Below are 22037 nucleotides of genomic sequence, written 5' to 3' on the forward strand. Positions count from 1 at the left end.
AAGCGAGATCTCACAGTTCATCTTCTTGCAGTTGAAATAGTAAGATTAGAGTGCATGAGAGAAGGCTTGCTAAGGTAAGTATGCTCTTTTTCTAAGCTCACGTTCTTTGCAATCTCCCCGTTTGCCAAATTGCCCCCGAAGCACACGTAGCTTGGAAAGAGCTCCTCCAGCCTCAGAAGGATCTTTCCTCTCCCAAACCCAGTCATAGTTTATGAGGTAAGATCTCCTCTCCCTCTCTCTTCCTGCGTTTTGTTGCCTCCAACTCTGCAGTTTTCTCCTTCTATTTTTGTGTGGACTTTGTCTGTGTTTGTGTTTTACCATGTGTTTCTCGTGATTTGTCACATTGGGCTCTCCAGATCATCTCTTTTCTATCATTTGAGTTCTCTGCTAATCATGGTTATGGATCCATTATGGGCTCCCCTAGCCTTAGGATGTACACGTTGTGCCCATTTTGAAGAGGTTTTTTATCATTTAATTGCATTTATTGGCAATAATATCTTAATATAAATGAGTGTGTTAGTGATGCATTGCTAGCAAACTAATTTCACCAACATAGTTTTAGTGTGTACATTTAGTTCTTTCGGTGAACACTGTTCAATCCTTGATCCAGCAAACTAATTTCACCAACATAGTTTTAGTGTGTACATTTAGTTCTTTCGGTGAACACTGTGTAATCCTCTCTGTAGTTTTCTCCTTCTATTTTTGTGTGCACTTTGTTTGTATTTTAGTGTTTTACCATGTGTTTCTAGTGATTTGTCACATTAGGCTCTCCAGATCGGCTCTTTTCTGCCATTTGAGTCCTTTGCTAATCATGGTTATTGATCCATTCTAGGCTCCCTTGGCCTTACGATCTACACGTTGTGCCCATTTTGAAGATGTTTTTGATCATTTAATTACATTCATTGGCAATCCTTAGTTCTTTTGGTAAACATTGTTTAATCATTGATTCCCATGAAGAAAAAATATTAAGACCCTCGCCATGATTTAGTGTCATGTTGTGTGATCTTTCTATTGGGAGGTTGGTCTGGGAAGAACACTGACTGATGTTTTTGTTCTTTTAAGTGATTTGCTTGCAGCACTAAGGAGAGGCTCACCCTTGGGTAAGACTTAAGCTCAAAGATTTCAAAACTTTATTGAAATGTTTTTTTCCTGGATAAGTTTGATCTTGGATCAAGATAATTAATCTTTCTTTTTGCTTCACATGCATCTATACACATGCCCGTGTGCACACATGCATGGAAGCATGCACACACATACACACATTATGTATGTATGTATGTATAGATGGATAGATAGATATATACATAATATCTGTCTATCTCACAGTTGAGGGAAATTGAAACAGGGATGGCAATCCCAAGGGGGTAGAAACAAAATTGGAAATGCCACATTAGCACGGAGGGTTGAGGGAGGGAAGGGACTGAATTTCAGTTCATGGTTGTTGTACATATATACAATCATATTATGGGGATGAATTTCAAGGTTATGAGAAAAGAAAAGAGATATGAATTGATGTGATGAAAAGTTTGTCAAAGCACATGAGTAGTTGATAATGTGCAAGTGTGCTCCTCCATACATGTCTCGTTTAATTCATTGATTTCAATGTGAGTTTCCATGTGTGACAGATGTTTATGTGGCTTTTTTAAAATGCAAAGATGTCTCCTTTGCCAAAGTTATCTTTAACAGGGTGCGTAGCTCCTCCCATTGGAGCACTATCAAGTACAAGGCCTATCTCTCCTCCCCTCGAGGACGAGTCTATGCAAGAATACTCTTGCCCGTCGGAGACGGGTCATGCCAATAGTTTGAGTTAAAATATCGACAAAATAGCTAAATTTGGCATAAAAATCTGGTTGATGTGTGAGCATGCCCTTTTTTTTTACCAGTTGAAAAAAATGTTTTTGTCGAGCCCTAGCCCCGACTCCCCCCCAGAGATAGGTACTAAACTGAGTCACCCTTCATTCATAGGGTAGCCATAGTGCACACATTCTTTCAAACGGTAATAATGGTGGTTGTTTTCATGTAGAGAGGGAGGGTGGTTTCAAAATGCGGGCCCATTTCAGCGCATATTTAAAAATATAAGCAAATCAGAGGATATCATCTCGTTTTTTTAAGAGTTAATTTATCTATCATTACATTTTTTTTAGCACCAAAGCTTTAGTGACAAGGGAGAGGTACCTCTGAAAGGGCTTGCATTCATTTTCTATTAGAAGTAACTCGTGTCACGTGTGTGTGTGTATGTGTGTGTGTTGAAATATACAAGTGAATAGGGTGTGTGCGGGAATAAGCCCTTGGCTAGAGGCTGTAAAAGAGAATGTGTAAATGTGAGAGAACCTGTGAAAAGGTGAGAAGAATCTACTAGGAGAAAATAAAGGGTAGCATGAGAAGATTTAGAAAGTGTGGAGATATTTTGGGAGAGGTGGAGAGAATCAAGCAAAAGAGGTGGCGTGAATCAAGGAGAAACCAGTGGGATTAGATACTTGGATGTAAACTCTATAAATTGAGGCATTGGCCTAATGAGAATTTGCTAGTTTTTTATTATTCATGTCTACATTAAGCTATTAGTTAATTACTCACATCTTAATTATCATCTAATCACTTTATTAATGATGTTGATTCTAGCATTTGATCCACCATAGCTCACCACATTGCTGTAATTTTAACATGGTATCAGAGCCAAGCCTAGAATCCATCAAGTTTATGAGTCCATTATCTAATTAATTAAGATTAGTAGATAATTAAAAAATAATCAAAATTTTTAGTTATTTTCAACTAACCTCTATATCTCCAGCCAATGGAGGAGCTCCCTCTCCTTGCACACAATCATTTCCCAATCCCTTTTAGGTACTCATAGTAGACTCAAGGGGCTACACACAGCCCAAGGGAATCGAACCAATTCGACGTAGAACGCCGGCGGCAGCATGATTTGCAGGCACCGTTTTTCAGAAAGGAAATTTAACATTTCTACTTCATCAAATCAAATGAGTCTAATTCCTCTTAGCCCCAGGTGTTTTCAAGCATGCTCTACAAGCTGGTGAAGTCAGAATTTGATTTGATCAAGTCTACAGTGAGATCCAAGCTCTTCATCAAATCTGCAACAACAGGTGACTTTGGTAAAACAGAGATTAAGCATTCAATGTTTGGTCAAATCTTGTGTTTCTTGGCTTAATCCTCTACTAGACTAATTGCTATTGATGGCCTTGAAAGGATTTGAGCTCATTTGAACTCTAAGGCCTCAGATCTAGGCTCCCTGTATACTCTGTTTTTTGCACACAAAACAGAGGATTAATTTGTTAATCAATAATTAATCAGTATTAATCACTATATTTTGGTACAATTGAGGGCTCAAATTAACCATTAGGTATCTGATACAGATCTCTATAACTTCAGATTGCAATTCGGAGTTGGTTTGATACTCCAACCATTCCGTACAAATTGGTTACCCTTGATTTAATGTAATTTTTGGTAAAAATATGCTGATAAATTTATGGTAATCATCATTTTGTATTTAACCCTTGGTTAATTCCTACAAATCACACTCAAATTCAAGATTATTCACAGCTAGAGTTGCATTTGGGAATGTGCATAAGAATGAATCCTATATGCATTATGTATTGGGCACATTACATCAGTGTAAAAATGGGATTAAACACTGCCCTTGTCCTCCAGAATAAGGCAAGAGGTAAGACCTCTCGCATAGATTTGGGTTTGCATTGCACAAGATAAACATCAAAAGCCCAAAAGAACTACCAACAACAAAACATTTAAACATGTTGCTCACATGGAGCAAGAAGACCTGATGGACAAGCTCATGACCCCAGCCATGAAGAACATCTCTATCCAAGAAGAGGATCCACACCGAGAAGAAGATCTAAAGGAAGCATTGAAGGAAGATATGGACACGAGAAGAGAAGCTGCCACAAGAAAACTGAAAGAAGAAGAAGACATGGACGCGTGAAGAGAAGCTGCCACACAACAAGAAGATTGAAGACAAGAGAAGATGTGAGGCTCCAAAGAGTGAGGAGCCATGTGAAAATCTCAGAGAGAGAGAGAGAGAGAGAGAGAGAGAGACCCCACAACCCAATGTAACCTGTCCCAACAAAGTAAAACCACCTCTGAGCCACCAATGATGTAGGCCACGTGGTAGATGTATGTGTGAGCACTTTAGTCAGGGTCGCGGGCACTTGTAGTAAGGACACATAGAGAGAGAAAGAGTGTTAAGGACTATGAGTTTAGGGACTTGAGGCACTGGTCACAGACTATCAAGTAAGAGAGAAACTTGGTACAGGGTCTAGGTGTTCTAGGAGTATTCACTTGAGGGGAGGTGTTGAAATATACAAGTGAATAGGGTGTGTGCGGGAACAAGCCCTTGGTTAGAGGCTATAAAAGAGAATGTGTAAATGTGAGAACCTGTGAAAAGGTAAGAAGAATCTACTAGGAGAGAATAAAGGGTATTATGAGAGAAGATTTAGGAAGTGTGGAGATATTCTGGGAGAGGTGGAGAGAATCAAGCAAAAGAGGTGGAGTGAATCAAGGAGAAATCAGTGGGATTAGATGCTTAGATGTAAACTCTATAAATTGAGGCATTGGCCTAATGAGAATTTGCTAGTTTTTTATTATCCATGCCTACATTAAGCTATTAGTTAATTACTCACTAATCACATCTTGATTATCCATACCTACATTAAGCTATTAGTTAATTACTCACTAATTATATCTTAATTATCATCTAATCACTTTGTTAATGATATTGATTCTAGCATTTGATCCACCATAGCTCACCACATTGCTATAATTTTAACACAGAGAGAGAGAGAGAGAGAGAGAGAGAGAGGCTCTTAGGGTAGTATCACCACCTTCTAAAAGCTTCGATAGCAACTAAACCTTCTCATCAACTAACACTTATCCTACTCTCTATTCCACTTTCTATAAACTAAGTAGACTTGGCTCCTTTTTATATGGACACCTCAACCTAAGACTTTCAACTTAAGCCTTCTCTTGAGCCTAACACTTCTTCTATTGTCTATCCTCCACTTTCTACTAACAAACTTAGGATGTAAAACTATGTTGTACTTGGCTTCATCAAATAAAAGCTTTTTGTATGGAGCATTCTTTCTTGATGGGAAATATAATCTTCGAAGGTACTATAAAAGTCCACAAATTTGGCTTTGCATTCCACGGCAACCCTTTAGTTTACAAATTGTATTACAAAGCCTTGACTACCAATTGGAGATCCATTTTCACAATAATGTCATTAGTATTCCTCATAAAGGAGAAACGTGGCAAAGTGTCTCTTGTAGAGAGATCTCTTTAACGAGGACTAAATGTAAGGATACATTCCCACACTTTCTTGATTCACATATCGGAGTTCATTCTACCCTTTAACTTGATATTCATGTCACATCTTTTTGTACCTACTTTGGCTTGCTTCTTTTTCCAAACAAAATGAGAGCTCAATCAGGAGCTTAGAGCCTCCCCAGCTCCATGAAATCTACAAGAACTCAAGGGCAAACTACAACAACAAGAAGATGGAAAGAGAAAAGTAGGCTCAAAATGTAATAATAAGCTAAAATATGTAAAATCCATGAAAGTGTAGAGAATTTGACCTATATACATAGTGATTGGATACCTTAAAGAACTTGCACAAAACCTTCAACCAATCTCTCACTTAAAGCTTAGTCATTCGTTTATAATTTTTTCAATTATTAGTAAAGAATTAGCCAATGCCATGTGTGGGCATACCCTAGTATACAAAATAGACCAATTGATTCTATTTATCAATACCATGGGAACATTTCTTGACAAGTTTGTTGTTTAATCCCCAATGTGTCCAAATGATCCATTGACTTTGGTGACCCACTTGACCCTTTTCTACAAATTGTAGAATCTTTCTGCCAATTAATAGCTAGAAGTCAATCAATGTTGTTCATAGGTTTAAGAAAAAGAAAAGGAAGGTTCAGTGGCCAAGGGCTAGATTCTATATGTAAAGTGTTTCAATTATCCCCTTACTTATAAATCATTTTTTCTCTTCTTTATGGACTTTGCTTGATTTGTAACCTCTACATTGTTGAGTATATGTTAATTCTAGTTTCCCTTTATTATGGATTGCATATGTGGACCTCTATGTATATTCAAGCCCATTCAATCTTGGGGGTTTATAATGTTCTTTTTGCACTATGTCATTGATAGTTTTGCAATAAATAAAATAAGTTCAAGCTATACATTGTTATGAAAAAGCATGCATTGAGCTTATCTCAAAATTATGAGTGGAGAGAACAAGACAGCTCTGAGTTCCATTCTTCCTTAAAATAAATGTTGAGAACATGGATTGAGAAAATGCATGTTAGAAATTAATGTCCCACCCTCTGCTTACACATGTGATTTGATTCACAATGGATGAGTAGAATGATAGCACAAAGGAAAGAGTGACCTCAAAGAAAGGCTCACTAAGATACTTATCTCTTAAGCTAATAGCTTAACCTCCTGATGGTGGAAGCTACTTGTGTTTGCAATCCTTAACTCTTGGAATAAGGAACAATGCATGTAGAATAGGCCATGTGGACTATGCGTCTTTCAATAAACTGTAATCCTTGCTAATTCACATGATAGAGAAATGGAAGAGATGCACCCTAGCACACAAGCATACAAGCGTTCCCTCTCTAAACTCACACATCACCACACTAGAGTAAGAGACAAGAGCACAACACATGAGACTACAAGAGAGAAGAGTAGACTCAAGTTTGTGTAATGGGATTGTTTCCTTTCTCATTACTCATAAAAAAATGCATTCTATACAAAGACCAAGTTTCGACATGTGGCCACCTAAGACCAAGTTTACACATCCTACCACTAAGTGTCTAGAGTACCTAAGACTATGTGTCTAGAGTGCTCATGCAGTAAAATTTTTGAGACCGGATTCCCATCATCACCTAGTGTGGAGACAATATCAAGACTACGTGTCTAGGGTGCTCATGCAGTAAAATTTTTAAGACTGGATTCCCATCATCACCTAGTGTGGAGACTATATCAAGAAGCTTATACAACATTATCCAATTATAAACTTTACCAAAATATTAGGGGCACAAAATATGATATCACTAACATAATAACTAATGAGGTTAACATTGCTAAACCAAATTCCATCCTCCAATTTAGTCACATGTGTGCATTAAAAATGAATGGTATAAAGGGTTCGGTTGCTGTGAGATAAGAAAGTTATGTGGCTCCCTCTTGAAGTTGAGATGCCCAAAATGTGTCTCCATTGATGAAAAACAGGTAGAGGGAGAGGAGACACACACACAAGAGCAAATCCTAATGTATTATCAAACTCTAACCATAGAGGGAAGCCATCTCCCTTCTCACACAATGCATAAAGCCATAAATCATAATCTACAACACACTACATGTGTTGTGTCCACACATTGCTAACCCTAGCTAATGTCCACACACTATGACCAGCTGGACGCAGTCATTTATGTCTCACACATGTTACTACCTAACATGCCAAGAGCAAATCTATCAAGCAACCATGGTGGTGACATGGCACTTTTAGCCAAGGACAATGGGAAAGTAAATACATCTGAAAAAGGGGATGCTAGCAAGCCCAAACAGAAGGAAAAATGGCAGTACTGTCATAAGTGTGGCCACTACATACATGAATGTACAAAGCAAATGGCAAAAGAGAAGAAGAACGATGCAAGTAATGCAGTGTGACACTTCTAATGACAAAGTACAACAATGTGATGATACATGATATGTCTTTGATTGCATCCCACAATAAGGATGTAATTTGGTATTTTCATATGATGTACATATCATTCTAATTATCCATTGTGAAAGGGATAGGTAAGGTCATGCTTGTGTAAATGTATGCATGGCAAATGTATTGTATGTTCCAAGTGAAAGAGTGTGCACAAGCGGAAGCAAATAAACATGAGAGAGAGAAAGATTGCAAGCAAGAATAAGACCTTTATTAGCTTGAGGTTACAAAGTACAAGAGCCAGCAAATAGGGCACTATTGGTTGATACAATGAATAAAAGAGAGCAACTCTTATATACTTGTGCATGAACCAGGTCGATTGTAGAAACATGCCGATAGGACCTCTACGATAGCATATTGAAGATGCATTATTTTAACACCCCCTCTGCATCTTGAAGTGTGCAAAAGAATGTCAGAAGAAAACTGGTGACGAAGGTGCGGCGACCATGGACACCTCAGCATGGCCAGTACTGAGTACACCTCGGAAAATGCACATGTCAGCTTGTTTTCTTCAGAAAACATAATGCCACTGTAAAGAGCAAAAGAAAATCTGCTTGGCTCCAAACTCCAAGTAGAACTGGGAACACATCACATCTAATAATCTCGAACAAATGAACATGAAACACATCCTGTCCATAGTCTCTGCTAACCAATAGTTCTGAAACTCATCCGAACCATGAAGAAAACTTGGTTGATCCTAGAACTCATCCGGACCATCAAGTGAACTTGTCTGTCTTTATACTTGGAACTTCAACACATGGGTCCCATGCTTCAGATTTAATACAAGAGAGCTTTTGAGAGCCCCCTCTCCCGCCCACAAGCCATTTCTGGAAGACGGCACGCGGGGGGATGCCCTTAGGATCAGAGTAGGACACCAGTCATGTTCTCTCCAGTCTGTAAGGCCTTGGGAGAGCTGGGGTTATCATTAGACGAGTCTGTGTCAATGTCCTGTGACTTGTCTTTGCCCTTCTTTGAAGACTTGCCTTGTCCTTGGTCTTGCCTTTGTTCTTTGACTGACAATCCTTTGATAGGTGGCCTTTCTTTCCACACTTGTCACACCGACTCCGAACTTTCTTTTGCATCGTCTTGTGAGTGCCTGATTAGGTCCAATAGATGATGAAACTTTCAACTTCCCCTGTGAAACTAGGATGGATTCCTCTTTCAAGAGGAGAGTACACAGATTATCAAACTTGAGGAAACGTGTTGTGATCTGAACCCACAAAGCTCGAAAAACCATGTCATAAGCTTGATGACGAGGAGAGCAGCTACCTGAGACGAGGTCAGGGCAGTACCCATTACCACTAATTGGTCATCATGGATTACCTTAACCTTCATCACACAAACGACTGCATGGAAGTCCCTGCTGTAAACTCCAGAGAAAAGAGCTGACCCAATAGGTTGACAGACTGCATTGTAGAGTCCTGTGCATATAGATTTGTCAGCTTTCTCCAAACAGAACAACACAATCCAATGTTTGCACGGTGGGGGAGACCTCTGGTGAGATGGCTCGTACAAGCGCAGAGTGAGCTTTTGAGTCTTGATTCTCCCAAGTTGAAAGTTCTACGATGAGAAAGGCATCCTCCTGGTCTTGAGTCCACTTCCTACAACTGGTAGGGTGTTCGGGCTTTCGTTCGTGGCCCTGAACAATCTCTGAGAGTCCCTTGTGTGTGAACCAAACCTTCATTTGTAGCTTTCAGTGATCATAGTTTGAACCACTGAGCTTGTCCTCCTTGTTCGTGTAGGGAGAACCCATATCTGCCTCAAAGAAGCTATGTCTTAAACAACCTCTGTAGCTAAGCAATCCACGTGCTCTCTCAAGCACCTTTCCACAGGATCCAACTAGGGAGGACTAGTAGCCCCCTCTAAAGATGCAGGCTGGACAGCAGCAAAAGAAACCCAAAACACACCACCACCGGGAACCTCCTACCAGAAGGGGGAGAGGATCTTGGAGGGAGAAGAGCTGATGTGCCACTTGTCTGGCAAAAATATCCTTCAAGAACCTTCCAAAAAAGTGATACCCTTATTGAATTTACAACTAGAACTCCGCCACTTGCCTCTGTAGACAAAAACACAGCCTGGGGGGGTGGCCGACAGCAGTAGGAGGGCTTGTAGATCAGAAAACGCAGCTAAGGAAGAAAATGCAGCCACTGTTGAAGTAACTGCAGCCTGGAGAATCTAGGGAAGCAAAAAATGCAAGGCATAGTTGAAGAAGGAGAGAAGCTGAGAGCAGATTTGTGCAACAGCCTGAGCCTAAGCGTATGATACCATGAAAGAGTGTGCACAAGCGAAAGCAAATAAACATGAGAGAGAGAAAGATTGCAAGCAAGAACAATACCTTTATTAGTTTGAGGTTACAGAGTACAAGAGCCATCAAATAGGGCACTATTGGATGATACAATGAATAAAAGAGAGCAACTCTTATATACTCGTGAATGAACCAGGTCGGCTGTAGAAACAGACCGACAGGACCTCCACAACAGCATATCGAAGATGCATTATTTTAACACCCCCTCTGCATCTTGAAGCGTGCAAAAGAATGTTAGAAGAAAACAGATGACGAAGGTGCGACCATGGACACCTCAGCATGGCCAGTACTGAGTACACCTCGAAAAATGCACATGTCAGCTTGTTTTCCTTAGAAAACATAATGCCACTATAAAGAGCAAAAGAAAATCTGCTTGCCTCCAAACTCCAGGTAGAACCAGGAACACATCACATCTAATAACCTCGAACAAATGAACATGGAACACATCCTTTCCATAGTCTCTGCTAACCAATTGTTCTGGAACTCATCCGAACCATAAAGGAAACTTGGTTGATCCTGGAACTCATCCGGACCATCAAGTGAGGTTGTCTGTCTTTATATTTGGAACTTCGACACATGGGTCCCATGCTCCAGGTTTAATATAAGAGAGCTTTTGAGAATTCCCTATCCTGCCCACAAGCCGTTTCTAGAAGACAGCACGCGGGGTGATGCCCTTAGGATCAGAGCAGGACACCAGTCATGTTCTCTCCAGTCTAGTCTCTAAGGCCTTGGGAGAGATGGGGTTATCACTAGACGAGTCTGTGTCAGTGTCGTGTGACTTGTCTTTGCCCTTCTTTGAAGACTTGCCCTTGTCCTTGGTTTTGCCTTTGTCCTTTGACTGACAATCCTTTGACAGGTGGCCTTTCTTCCCACACTTGTAACACCAACTTCAAACTTTCTTTTGCACGGTCTCGCGAGTGCTTGCTTAGGTCCAATAGACGATGAAACTTCCAACTTCCCTGGTGAAACTAGGATGGATTCCTCTTCCAAGAGGAGAGTACACAGATTATCAAACTCGAGGGAACGTGTTGTGATCTGAACCCGCAAAGCTCGAAAAACCATGTCATAAGCCTGATGAGGAGGAGAGTAGCTAATTGAGAAGAGGTCATGGCAGTACCCATTGCCACTAATTGGTCATGGATTACTTAAGCATTGATGTGGTTGCTTATGCATGCAACCTCCATTCTTTCAAGAAAATCTGCTACATCTTCATTAGGACCACCAAAAAACTCTGGATCCGACATCATTTTGATCCCCAAGCTTCACCTCAAATCCCAAGAAAAACAAGAAAAACACCTTCCTTGAAACCTTCAACTCCTAGGGCATACACCCTTATAGGCAAAGAAAAATACTTGGCTCTCCTCAGTGGGGGCACCAAAAAGCTGTGGAGTGGAAAAAAGAACAAGGAAATAGGCCTCTATAGCTTCCCACTCCCCCAACCTTGGAATCACTAGCACAAAACAGGGGCACCATAGTCAAAGTAAACACCCAGCAAACACATATGCTCTCACCATGTGCATGAAACGAGGTAATCGAAGGCTGGCACACAAAGTGCGCTGTGAGAGTGTAAACCCGTGGACTACACCACCAAACACGTCAATCACGCCTTCTCCTTCAAATCAACACACACACGATACCAACACACAAACCATAGCCAGATACATCACCAGTATCATCCATCTTTAAATTCCCAGTCAACACTTCTATACAGCTTCAATCAACACACACGAGATATATACTCACACAACCATCCCTCATTCAACTTGGAAACATATAGGTTGAGAGCAGCAGCCCAACAAAACAACACAATTGCAGCGCTACCAGCAGCTGCAACGCTAGCAAAAAAAACAACACACCCTCTGGCCGCAGATAGCAACCCAATGAAGCGATACACACACTCTGTGCTCAGAGGCGGCAACTCAACAAGAAAACATATCTGCTCTCTCAGATACCAGCTGCAGCAGCCCTATTGCCATCGCCATCACTCTCTTTATAGGAGAGCAATACCTTTGCAGTCCACCGTCTCAACACAACCAGGATCACCATGAGCTGGAAGTTGACTTTTGCCGGCCACGTTGGCATCTCGGAAGGCCTGGAGGATGGCCATGGCAGCGTCCCTACTAGTGGCCTTAATGCTCACGCCCAGGATGCCAGGAGGGCCTCCGCTATCACTCGTGCTTCACCAGTATGTGCAGCGCCCGCACCTTTTCAAAACGAACGCAAGAGCTGCCCTATTGCCATTGTCAGCACTCCCCTGCAGAGCCGCCACACACTCTTCATTAGCTACACCATAAATACCAAACATGGCTATTGCCCATGCGCTGCCAACCATCTTCACGTGCTTGCTAAAAATGGAGCGCCATGGACTGCATCCAAAATCAGCCCCAGATCAATCTGTCATCCTGCCAATTGGGGTTTCCATGTATTTTCACGTGGAGGCATCATATATGGTAAGAGTGCACTATCAAATATCCATGACTCCATACATGCTTTGTCCAATCATTATCCCAATATGGAGGCATTACCAAGAGCTCTTAAAAGAGCATGAAATCACCCTGTTCCAACATACATGCGTCAAAGCCCAAAGGCTACCAACATCAAAGGCCTTCCGCAAGCTTTCCACACATTGGAGACCAACCTTCCTCAAGGCCATACGCACAGCTACAATGAAAAGAAACTTCAAACCTCAAGCACGTGCTCCCAAAAAAAACCATGCATGTACTAGCCTACTACAAAACCATCCACTCTGTACACTTGCCAGGGCATTCAGGGCAAAGCTTTTTTACATGCCATGCATTCCATATGTACACAAGCCCAAAACACTTTTGCAAAATTTTGCCTAACAGCGTGTGCATGCACCTTGACTGCGGGTGGAAGTTGCAGAGCATCCCATATGAGATCTTCTATGATGAGGAGTTGCTCGGAAGTGCCGTCAGCTTTGGTGATGGTCCCCTTTTGGTGCCCTTATCGTAGGTCTCGAGGTATTCTGCTTTTGGTGCCCTTGTCGCTCGTAGGTCTTGAGGTATTCTGTGTAGAGTTCTATGTCGATACTTCTTGGGAGTATCTCTGTGCCATCTTCCCCAAACCAACCTTGTCCAACTTTGCTTTGACTTCGGCCTCCTCGAGAATTTAGAGGCATTCTGGGCTGTGGTAATGGAGGGCTACCTTTCCATGGGCCGTGAGAGCTCCATTGCTGATGATGGCCCCATGGAAGGCTTGGGCATAAGGGCCCAAAAAGTTCAACTTTGGGCCCCGCACGCTGGCCTCTTCGCTGACTTACTGGGGATCCAATGGTGCTGGTTTGAGTCATAGCTAGGGTCTCAAGAGCTTCTGACTCTGAGGCCAACATCTGTACATGATTCATCGCATCAATCTACCGATTGGTGGGGTTGATATCATCTTTTCTTTTTTTTCTTTTTTTTTTAATGGGTAATTGGTTAGTTGAGTTGAGGAGTTTGTTAGTGTAGGAGCAATGATGGGATGTGTTAATAGACAGGTGAAGGCTGTGGCATGAAGGTGCAGGGTTAGAGTGGGTTCGTGAATCTGCAGGCCATGAAAAGTTTAGGCGTGAAAATGTTAAGCATGAAAAGGTTAGGCGTGAAAATGTCAGGCGTGAAAAAAAAATAGTTTTTGTGAAACCATGAGTTTCTGTGAAAAGTTTAGGCGTGAAAAAATGGGTTTTCATGAAAAAGTTAGGCATGAAAAAATGGGTTTCCGTGAAACAATGAGTTTTTGTGAAAAAGTTAGGCGTAAAAAGGTTAGTTTTCGTGAAACTGTAGGTTCACGAACCTGAGATTCCATGAAACTGTAAGGTGTTATTGTGAATCGTTTATTAAGGTTGTTTGTTATGAGGGTTTTTCATTTTTAAATTTTATTGTAGAGATACATATGTGAGGATACCATGACGAAATTGTTTAGACTAATTACCATGGATGTACACTTAGTGAGGACAAGATTTTGATGAATCCCTGAAGATCAAAAATACAAGAAGGAAAAGAAAACGAAAAGAAAAATGATCAAGCTCCCACCTCGAAAGGAGATAGGCGAATAAGGTCAAAATTTCGGAATGGCGGGTTGGGAGATGCAGACGGAAGTGACACGCAATCGAAGATTCAAGGCACATGATGTAAAATGACAAAAGAGGAAAGAATTTTGATTTTATAATGCAGTCGTCAGACAGGGAAGGTGCCTTAATGAAGGAAACCACGTGGCGCTACTTGATTGGCCCGTGAGAAATTACCGTTTTACGGCGTGAACGTTTTTGAATTTGTTCACGGCGTGAACCTTTTCGAAGTTTGAATGCATAAGATTGTTACCTTCTCATTTTTTCCTTCATGCTCAACCAGTCAAACATGCATATGATGATTGAATGATACCTTGCTTACCTCGTACCCATTGTGTAACCATTGGACACCCTTCTGTTTTATTGCCACGCGAGAACCAAGGGGTCACCTAGGCACTTTTGGGCATTTGTTGATGCAGGCGTTTTAGCTCTATATGGGAGTTTTTAATTGTTCCTTCCACCCAACTGAACAGTGTTGTTAGTGCCTTGTGGTGGAGGGCTTCTATCTGTGTCTCTTTGTTGAACTTCTTTGTTTCTACCTTTAGGTTCCTTGTTCAGTTCTGTAACCGGAGTGGGTACTTTCGTTGCTTCGGTAATTCCCAACCCATTTGGCTGAGTTGTCTTTTTCCTCCACACAAGGGTTGGCGAGGTTCTTGCTTGAGTTGGAAGTTGATGTTGTATGCTCTTACTACTCTCTTTTTTATGACTTGAACTGCTTGTGGTGTTGGCCACTAAGTGGAGTTTGGGTACCCATATTGCCGTATTGCCTTGGTAGTATCCTTGTGTTCACAGTAAGTCCTTTCGGACCCATTGCTTATGGAACCTTTGAGGTCTATTGGGATGCTTGGAGTCCTGCCAATCTATTTGTGTCAGCATGGTCTGACTTTTGAATTTTTTGCAGATTCCTCTTGTGGTCCCCATATCATTCATGGTGTCCTATTTGTCGGGTTGAATTTTAAGTTGAATCTTGGGCACCCACTTCTCTGTACCCTTAGATGTTGGGTATTGTGTGTGCAAGCTTCATGGGATTAATGCCTATTCTGTTTTATGAGGTGTTGCCACTGCACACTCGGTGTTGTTTGTTCATCAGTTATGATGTGTTTCCCTCTGTTTGTCAAGATCCATAAGGGTATGGACGTGACCTTGTCACCCGTGCTTAACAACGATGTCCTTTCATTCCCATTGGATATTGCATTTACTTGCACAGATCCAAGATCGCCATAGAATCATCTCCTCTTCCATGGAACCTGCAGGCATGACAAACACCTTTCCGACCAAGTAATTATTTCTGATGGAGATGTTAACATTTAAAAATCCCTCATCTCTTATAGTTATCAAGTGAGCACTACATACTTGTGCATCAGTGGGTTCGAGGTGTGGTCTATCTAATGCTACCCTAGTTTCATCCAAGATCAAGTTATGACTTAACCCCGTATCTATTAATGCAATTCGTGTTACATGGCCTTTAGCTATAGTAAGTCCCACCTTGAGTCATGCTAGCTCAATGTTTAGTTCCTCTTTGTCTCAAAAGAGTCACAGAAGCCATGTTGACATGTATCAGTCTATTGTGCAATAATTGTTTAGCTTTTGCCTCCCTAGCCTTAGCTTCTTCTTGAGCTTGCTAGATTTTTTCCTTTGCAAGCTGTTTCTATTGTTTTAAGAGATGTTCTTGCGGAAGAGCATCTCTTGGGTCAATGGTCCAAAATATTTTTTTAATTTACTTCCATTGGCATAACCCTCCATCTGTATGCCGTCAATTGTCTTAATTTGAATAGACCCCTGAGGTGTGATCTTCGATACTCGGAACGGTCCCAAGCCTCGGTATTTGAGTTTCTTATTCATAGTGCTTCCGACACTATACATGAGGACAAGGTCCCCTATTTCTAGTTATTTTTGCTTTAGATTTTTGTTGAACCAATGTTTCCTACGTAGTTTTTCGACCATGATTCCATGTGATGCTATCAGCCTGGTTTAATCAAGCTTCTCTAAGTCAATTAGCCTTTTAGCCAATGCATTCTCCGTCAAACGTTCTTGTACGGCAATCCTTAAGCTTGGGACTAAGTATTCCATGGGCATGACTACTTCAACACCATAAGCTAGATGAAAGGGAGTGTACCCTGCTACCTTATATGATGTTCAATGCGCCCATAGGGCTACTGTCAGCTTATGTTCCCAGTCTATTATTCGACTTTCTTCCAAGGTTTTTGTCAAGATAGTACACAAAATTTTGTTTGTACTCTCTGCTTGACCATTGGCCTATGGATAATAAGGTGATGATTTTCGATGGACCACTAAGAATCCCACAAGTAAATGATCAATCACCTCATTCATGAAATGTGAGCCGCGATCATTAGCTAATTCTAATGGGCAGCCGAACCTCGAGATAATTTGCTCGCATAAAAATTTTGTTGTTGTTCGTGCATCAGTTCTCTTTGAGGGTCTAGCTTCTACCCATTTTGTGAAATAGTCCGTGGCCCACGATCATGTATCGGTGGCTTGGGATGGATGTGTCGCTGGACTAATATGTCCCATAAAATCTATTTCCCATTTCTCAAATGGTTGTCTTACAATAATAGGGGTGAGCGGCCTCTTGTCCTTTTGTTGTGGGATAGCAAAATGTTGTCATTCTTCGCATCTTTTGACAAATTCTATGGCATTTTCGAATAACGTAGGCCACCATAGTCCTGCTTGAAGCACTTTTCGAGCTATGATTTCTCCTTCAAAATGCCCACCTGCTATTCCTCAATGAGCTTCATCCAATATGGTGACGAACTCATCTTCTCTAACGCATCTTCTTTTGAGAAATTCCCTATGAGGTGTTGTTGGTTGCAAAAGGTAAGTGCATTGTGTGTCATCACCACACAATGTCCCAAAGCCCTTTGGCTACCAACAGATTCTGAATCATTAAACTCCACAGGGAGTAGTTTATTCCATCCAGCTTATCCTCTTGGGATAGCACTCCAAATACATCTATAACATTTTGAGCCATGCTATCAAAATCCGCACTTTAATACTTGTAAACAAACCAAGTAGCAACCTCATGTTCCTATGCAAACTTTCTACCTACAGAAATGCAACCTCAAGCAAGAGTCTTCTTGCACTAGATTCTCTGTAGTGTCCAAAAAGAGCACTCAATGTGTGTACATATGTGTCAAATCTCTACTCTGTGCATGCTCTAAACTATTCAAAAAAAGCCCCAAAATTTGTGTGCTTTGCAATGTTATGTTGTACCTCCATGTTAGAAGCCCCAAGAATTTGAGAGATTCAAGTAGGTTCAAAATGATGCACCTGCAGATTTTTGGGAAAACCCCCAAGTTGACACTTCGTACAGTCGGCGGTAGGCTCTAGTGACAGAGGAGAGCCAGGCACAAGAGCGAGCAGCGACAGTGGGTGACGAGGAGCCGGGCAGAAGAAGTATGGATGGCAACAGGCGACATGAGCCGGAGAAGTATGGATGGGCGACGTGGGACAGCAGAAGTGAAGCAACAGAAGACGGCCATGTGACGAAGGATGTGTCCCAAAAACAGGTGGCTGGGCAGTGGTGGCTCTGGTGACTGAGTGCCGCCCAATCACGCCCAATCACCCGTCAGTGGAAAGGGGCCAAGGTGGTTCCCCCTGCACTAGCGCCACCAAGGGAGGTTTGAGGGAGGGGTGACACAAAAGCTGGGCTAGAAAGCAGCTACTCAAAAGTGCACAGTCCGAAGGTAGCAACTCGAAGGCAAGCAGTTCAATGGGTAGCTCTAGGAGAGCTCAATGGTTAGCTTGTCTCTCAAGTTAGCAACTCGAAGGCAAGTAGTTCAATGGGTAGCTCTAGGAGAGACAAGCTCTGATACCAAATGTTGAAAAGCCACACCCCCACTCACAAAGAGTTAGGGTTTTACCTAGCAGTCACACAGAGATGTTAAGAGTGAGAGTCTGTGGAGGTGGTAGAGTCAACCTTCCATGTATATCACATCCACAATAATATAAAAGTACAAAAGTAATAGATAAAGTGTCCTTTCACACTGGATATCCAAGGTAAAAAATCACATGGAAAAAAGTGCCCTTGGTTGGGTCAGGTTCACACATAGCACTGTCGTAAGTGTGAAGTTGCTTTGTGCATTTGCCTTCAAATTATTTGTATGTGGAATGTGCCTTCGTGGGGTATGGAACAGTAAGACTTGTTTTACATATGATTACTTGATTGGGCCTTGAGTAACTATTTATTGAAATACAAGATCATGTCTTCCACATTTATCATGAAGTCATCCACTCATACAATACACAACTACAGACAGTTGCAACCCAAGCAAGAAGCAATGTTACAAATTGTCCATCCATGAGTTTATTGGGAACATTAAATTTTTAGTTCTCGTTTAGGAACACCCATGTGAACTATTCCAGTGAGTATATATATAATTTTGATACTTGCTAAATGATCAATGGTGATATGCACTTCCGAAGTGTTCTTAAAAGTAGAGGACTGTTTTGAATGTATTTCTCATAATTTGTGAGCGGTGTGTTTCAGCTTCAACAAACAGTTGTTTTGAGTCTCAGATTCAGTCACCATAAAAACTGTGGGATATGTGGACAACATTGGTGTATGAGTGTTTGAGTTGATTGGTTGGATTACTCAATGAACTTTACGCATAGCAAGATGACTGATGGTCCAGATAAGATTGTTAAGGAAAAGGTTAATAGAAACAACTTCCGGATTTGGATGTATCGCATGTCGAACTTTTGAAGGACAAAGGGCTTCGGAATTGGCAATATTGGGTAATCCTAATAGCGTAGGATGGATAGATAAACGGAGCTAAGTCCTAGGCTAGTCTCCGCCACCAACAACGCCAAACATCTTCAAGTCAAAAGCTTGCCTTAACCTTACCAAAGCATATATTGTTCGACCTTGCCTTCGAGCCATAAATGCAATTTCCCATTGTGGGTGTGCTACCTTGTTCATTACATCCTCACTCTATTGTCACACCGAAATGCTCCTAACCAAAGGAGTGAAGAGAGAGCTCTCAATGCCAAGTTAGAGGTAAGAAGAGATGGCCCTTCGCGGTAATTGGGAGAAAAAAAAAGCTAATGGAAGAGAGAAACCTACAATTCAAACAAGCATCCATTAAGCATGTAAGAATACAATAGCAAGCAAGAAGAGGAAAGAAGAGCTTACAATAAAAATATTGCAAAAGAATGATTGTGTATTACTTACCGTCAAAAATGACGTATACAATGACTAGTTTTTACACTAAGCCGACCAAATTTAAAAACAATCCGACCTCTAATACTGGTCTTAAGCAAGTATATACACTAAATCTGAAGACTTTAACTATTTGACATTAAACACATGGTAAGGTTGCTTTATATGTTATAATGCCATCTTTCAAAAAACAAGTGTCCATTTACGCAAGTATGATGGCAAAACGCCTTACGATAAGTCGGGCAAGCGAAACCATGTTAACTACGGAGTGATTAACATCCTTAAATTAAAATAAATCTTCATGGCACCATCACTAATGGCTTTGCTACAAACAAGAAATTCTTGCTCATAAATAAAGACCAAGCAAAACCCTACTTCGCCTTACCCCACCCTCACTTCCCTCGAGGGAAGAGAAGATGTAAAGAGTACCAATGGACTATCTACATCCTTCAACCTCACATCCACACCGCTTGTGAAATGCGTAACATCTCCTTCCTTACTCCAACGCTCCCTCGTTTCATGCTAGATTTGAACCTTCCAACAAAACCCTTAAGAAGTATTGATGACGATAGTATTTTATAGGTAAAGAGATCACTTAAGGATGTTGTGATAAATCTTCCATAACTGAAACTTGACAAAGAACAAATATTTATACCAAGAAATGTCAATAAATACATCTCATATATGTTGTCAACATCGTTGAAATATTATGGCAAAACCATTTGATACTCCAAAAACATACGATATTGATGACTTTTTTTAGAAAATACTTGCATCTTAAGGTAAAAGTCAAGAATTTTGTGGTTTGTAACAAGGGTTTACACCATGAATAAGCCAATACAAGACATTCAAAGGGTTTTACCGGACCCAAGGGTGAATGTGTTACAATTTTCGGATCAATTTATACATGTTTTCTTCTATAGTGGAGTTTTTTTTTCATTTAAATGATGAAACAAGTACTAAAATAAACTGAGCTATGTTAATCAATAATCATAATTACTAATTTGTACACAATGTCATCCCTAATTAGTTCACAGTATCATTTCTGAGTTCTAATACACTTTTTTTAAGCATCATTTTTGAGTTCTGATACGCACTCCTTTTTTTAATATATTATATTACTAGTGGAAAACCTCCAAGTGGAGGAGAACCCACAATCAAAATACAGAAAACATAAGGTAGAAGTTACAAGCCCAGCTGTCCAAGTGGAGGAGAAAACCCAAACCTCCCAAGTGGAGGAGAAAACCCACAATCAAAATACAGAAAACATAAGGTAGAAGTTACAAGCCCAGCTGTCCAACTTTGAGACAGCTCTCTCTCACACATACACAGAGAGCGTATGCAACGTAAGACTGCCTTTCTTGGTATATTTTTCCAACAGCAAACATGTGCCAAGAAAGAAAATCCTAGCATCCGTAAAGTAGTGCTTTAAAAATCTCACGAATGTATGGATGCGTAGGAGATGACGCACTGTATGAATGGAGGCAAAGCTTTATTACAAAAATGCTGGTCAAAACTGTTCTTGCGCTTAGTGTCGTAAGTGCCTTTAAGCCCGTCTTTTAAGCGGACATTGAAAAAATAGCTGCTACACTACAAGACTCTCAATCCTCAAGAATCCCTTGAAGAATTGCATTAGAAGGCTTGCTACTGCACATAGAGACAGAAAACACTCTCATCAACAGCAATGAAGTAAAGATAAGTCACAAAGATAAGGTAGTTTTATAACAAAACCGCACCAAAGTCTTGTACGAAATGTGTAGAAGGAAAACAACATGCATCCAACACACACTGGTAGCAAGATGAGAGGAATATTAATAAAACAAATGTTGAAACACTAGATTCCCATTTGCAGAAGCATTTGCCAAAAGTCAAAGTTGCTCGGTTGAGCTCTACTGGTCTTGATGCATGAAGCCAGGCCGCTTTATAAGTTTGAGCAGCTGAGACACCCGGCATCCTAGCTTGAGCTCCATTGGTCTTGATGCATGAAAAACCAGCCCCCTCTATATGTTTGAGCAGCCGAGAGACACCCGGCACCCTAGTTTAAACACCTGTGAGATCTTCAGGTGATCAGTGTCAAATTTGCAATTTATGGAAGATCTGGCTCCATCCAGATAGGCTTACATTCTGTATTTACACCCGATAATGGCTTCTCCAAAAGCCAAGGAGAGAACACAATTTTGGCAGCTTTGCAGGAGCTAGTTTGCAGTACAAAGCTAACAACTTTAAGCCTGTTTCATGCCCATTGGTCTGGACATTGGTTGTGGCTGCCCATTGATCTGGGGGACGGAGCCCATGGGCCCTTCGGTTTGAGAAAGGTGCCCATGATTTGCGGCCCTAAAGGGACCTAACGTAGACTAATTTACATGACATGGGGCATATATGTCCGACATGAGGTCACCCAAGTAGGGTTCTTTCAAGGCATATAACCTCCTATTCTCCAACCAATGCTAACTTACCCCAAACATTTTCCTCTTCTCCTTTTACATCTCATAGTTTTCTCCCATTCTACTTCCTACAAAGAATGCCAAACCACCCCATTGCAGTACAGTACACTAAGAGGATCAAAGATTGCATCCACTTCTTGTATACTTGCCTCCAAGGGTGGGGAGACCAAAGGCACTAGCCTCACATTGATATGAAGAAACTATGGAAACGGCTCCTCGTTCAGCAACTTGGGCAGCCGTATTTACTTACAAGGGGCAGGATAAGCTGGTAAGCTAGTTGGGTGTTTCCA

At 41.1% G+C, this 22037-nt stretch overlaps 1 protein-coding gene across 2 annotated transcripts in view; it reads right to left on the reverse strand.

The window, feature by feature from the left end:
- Nucleotides 1-19739: 19739 nt before the first annotated feature.
- The window catches only part of LOC147622283 (14-3-3 protein 7-like), a 32657-nt gene continuing 30359 nt past the window's right edge, over nucleotides 19740-22037 (reverse strand). Inside the window, exons 7-8 of one of the 2 annotated variants that reach the window (XR_015269676.1) lie at nucleotides 20881-20950; nucleotides 19740-19806 (exon numbers count right to left, since the gene is read on the reverse strand). Coding sequence is in view for 1 of the 2 variants with exons in the window: in XM_086823377.1 (XP_086679503.1) it covers nucleotides 20948-20950 (3 nt within the window). In the remaining variant the exon portion in view is untranslated. Of the gene's footprint in view, nucleotides 19807-20431; nucleotides 20951-22037 lie in introns of those variants that run through there. The other variant, XM_086823377.1, reaches the window with a different exon arrangement.

This window comes from Cibotium barometz, chromosome 29, assembly GCF_041138505.1.
Source record: "Cibotium barometz isolate CiBa-2024 chromosome 29, ASM4113850v1, whole genome shotgun sequence".
In the NCBI taxonomy this organism is placed as follows: domain Eukaryota; kingdom Viridiplantae; phylum Streptophyta; class Polypodiopsida; order Cyatheales; family Cibotiaceae; genus Cibotium; species Cibotium barometz.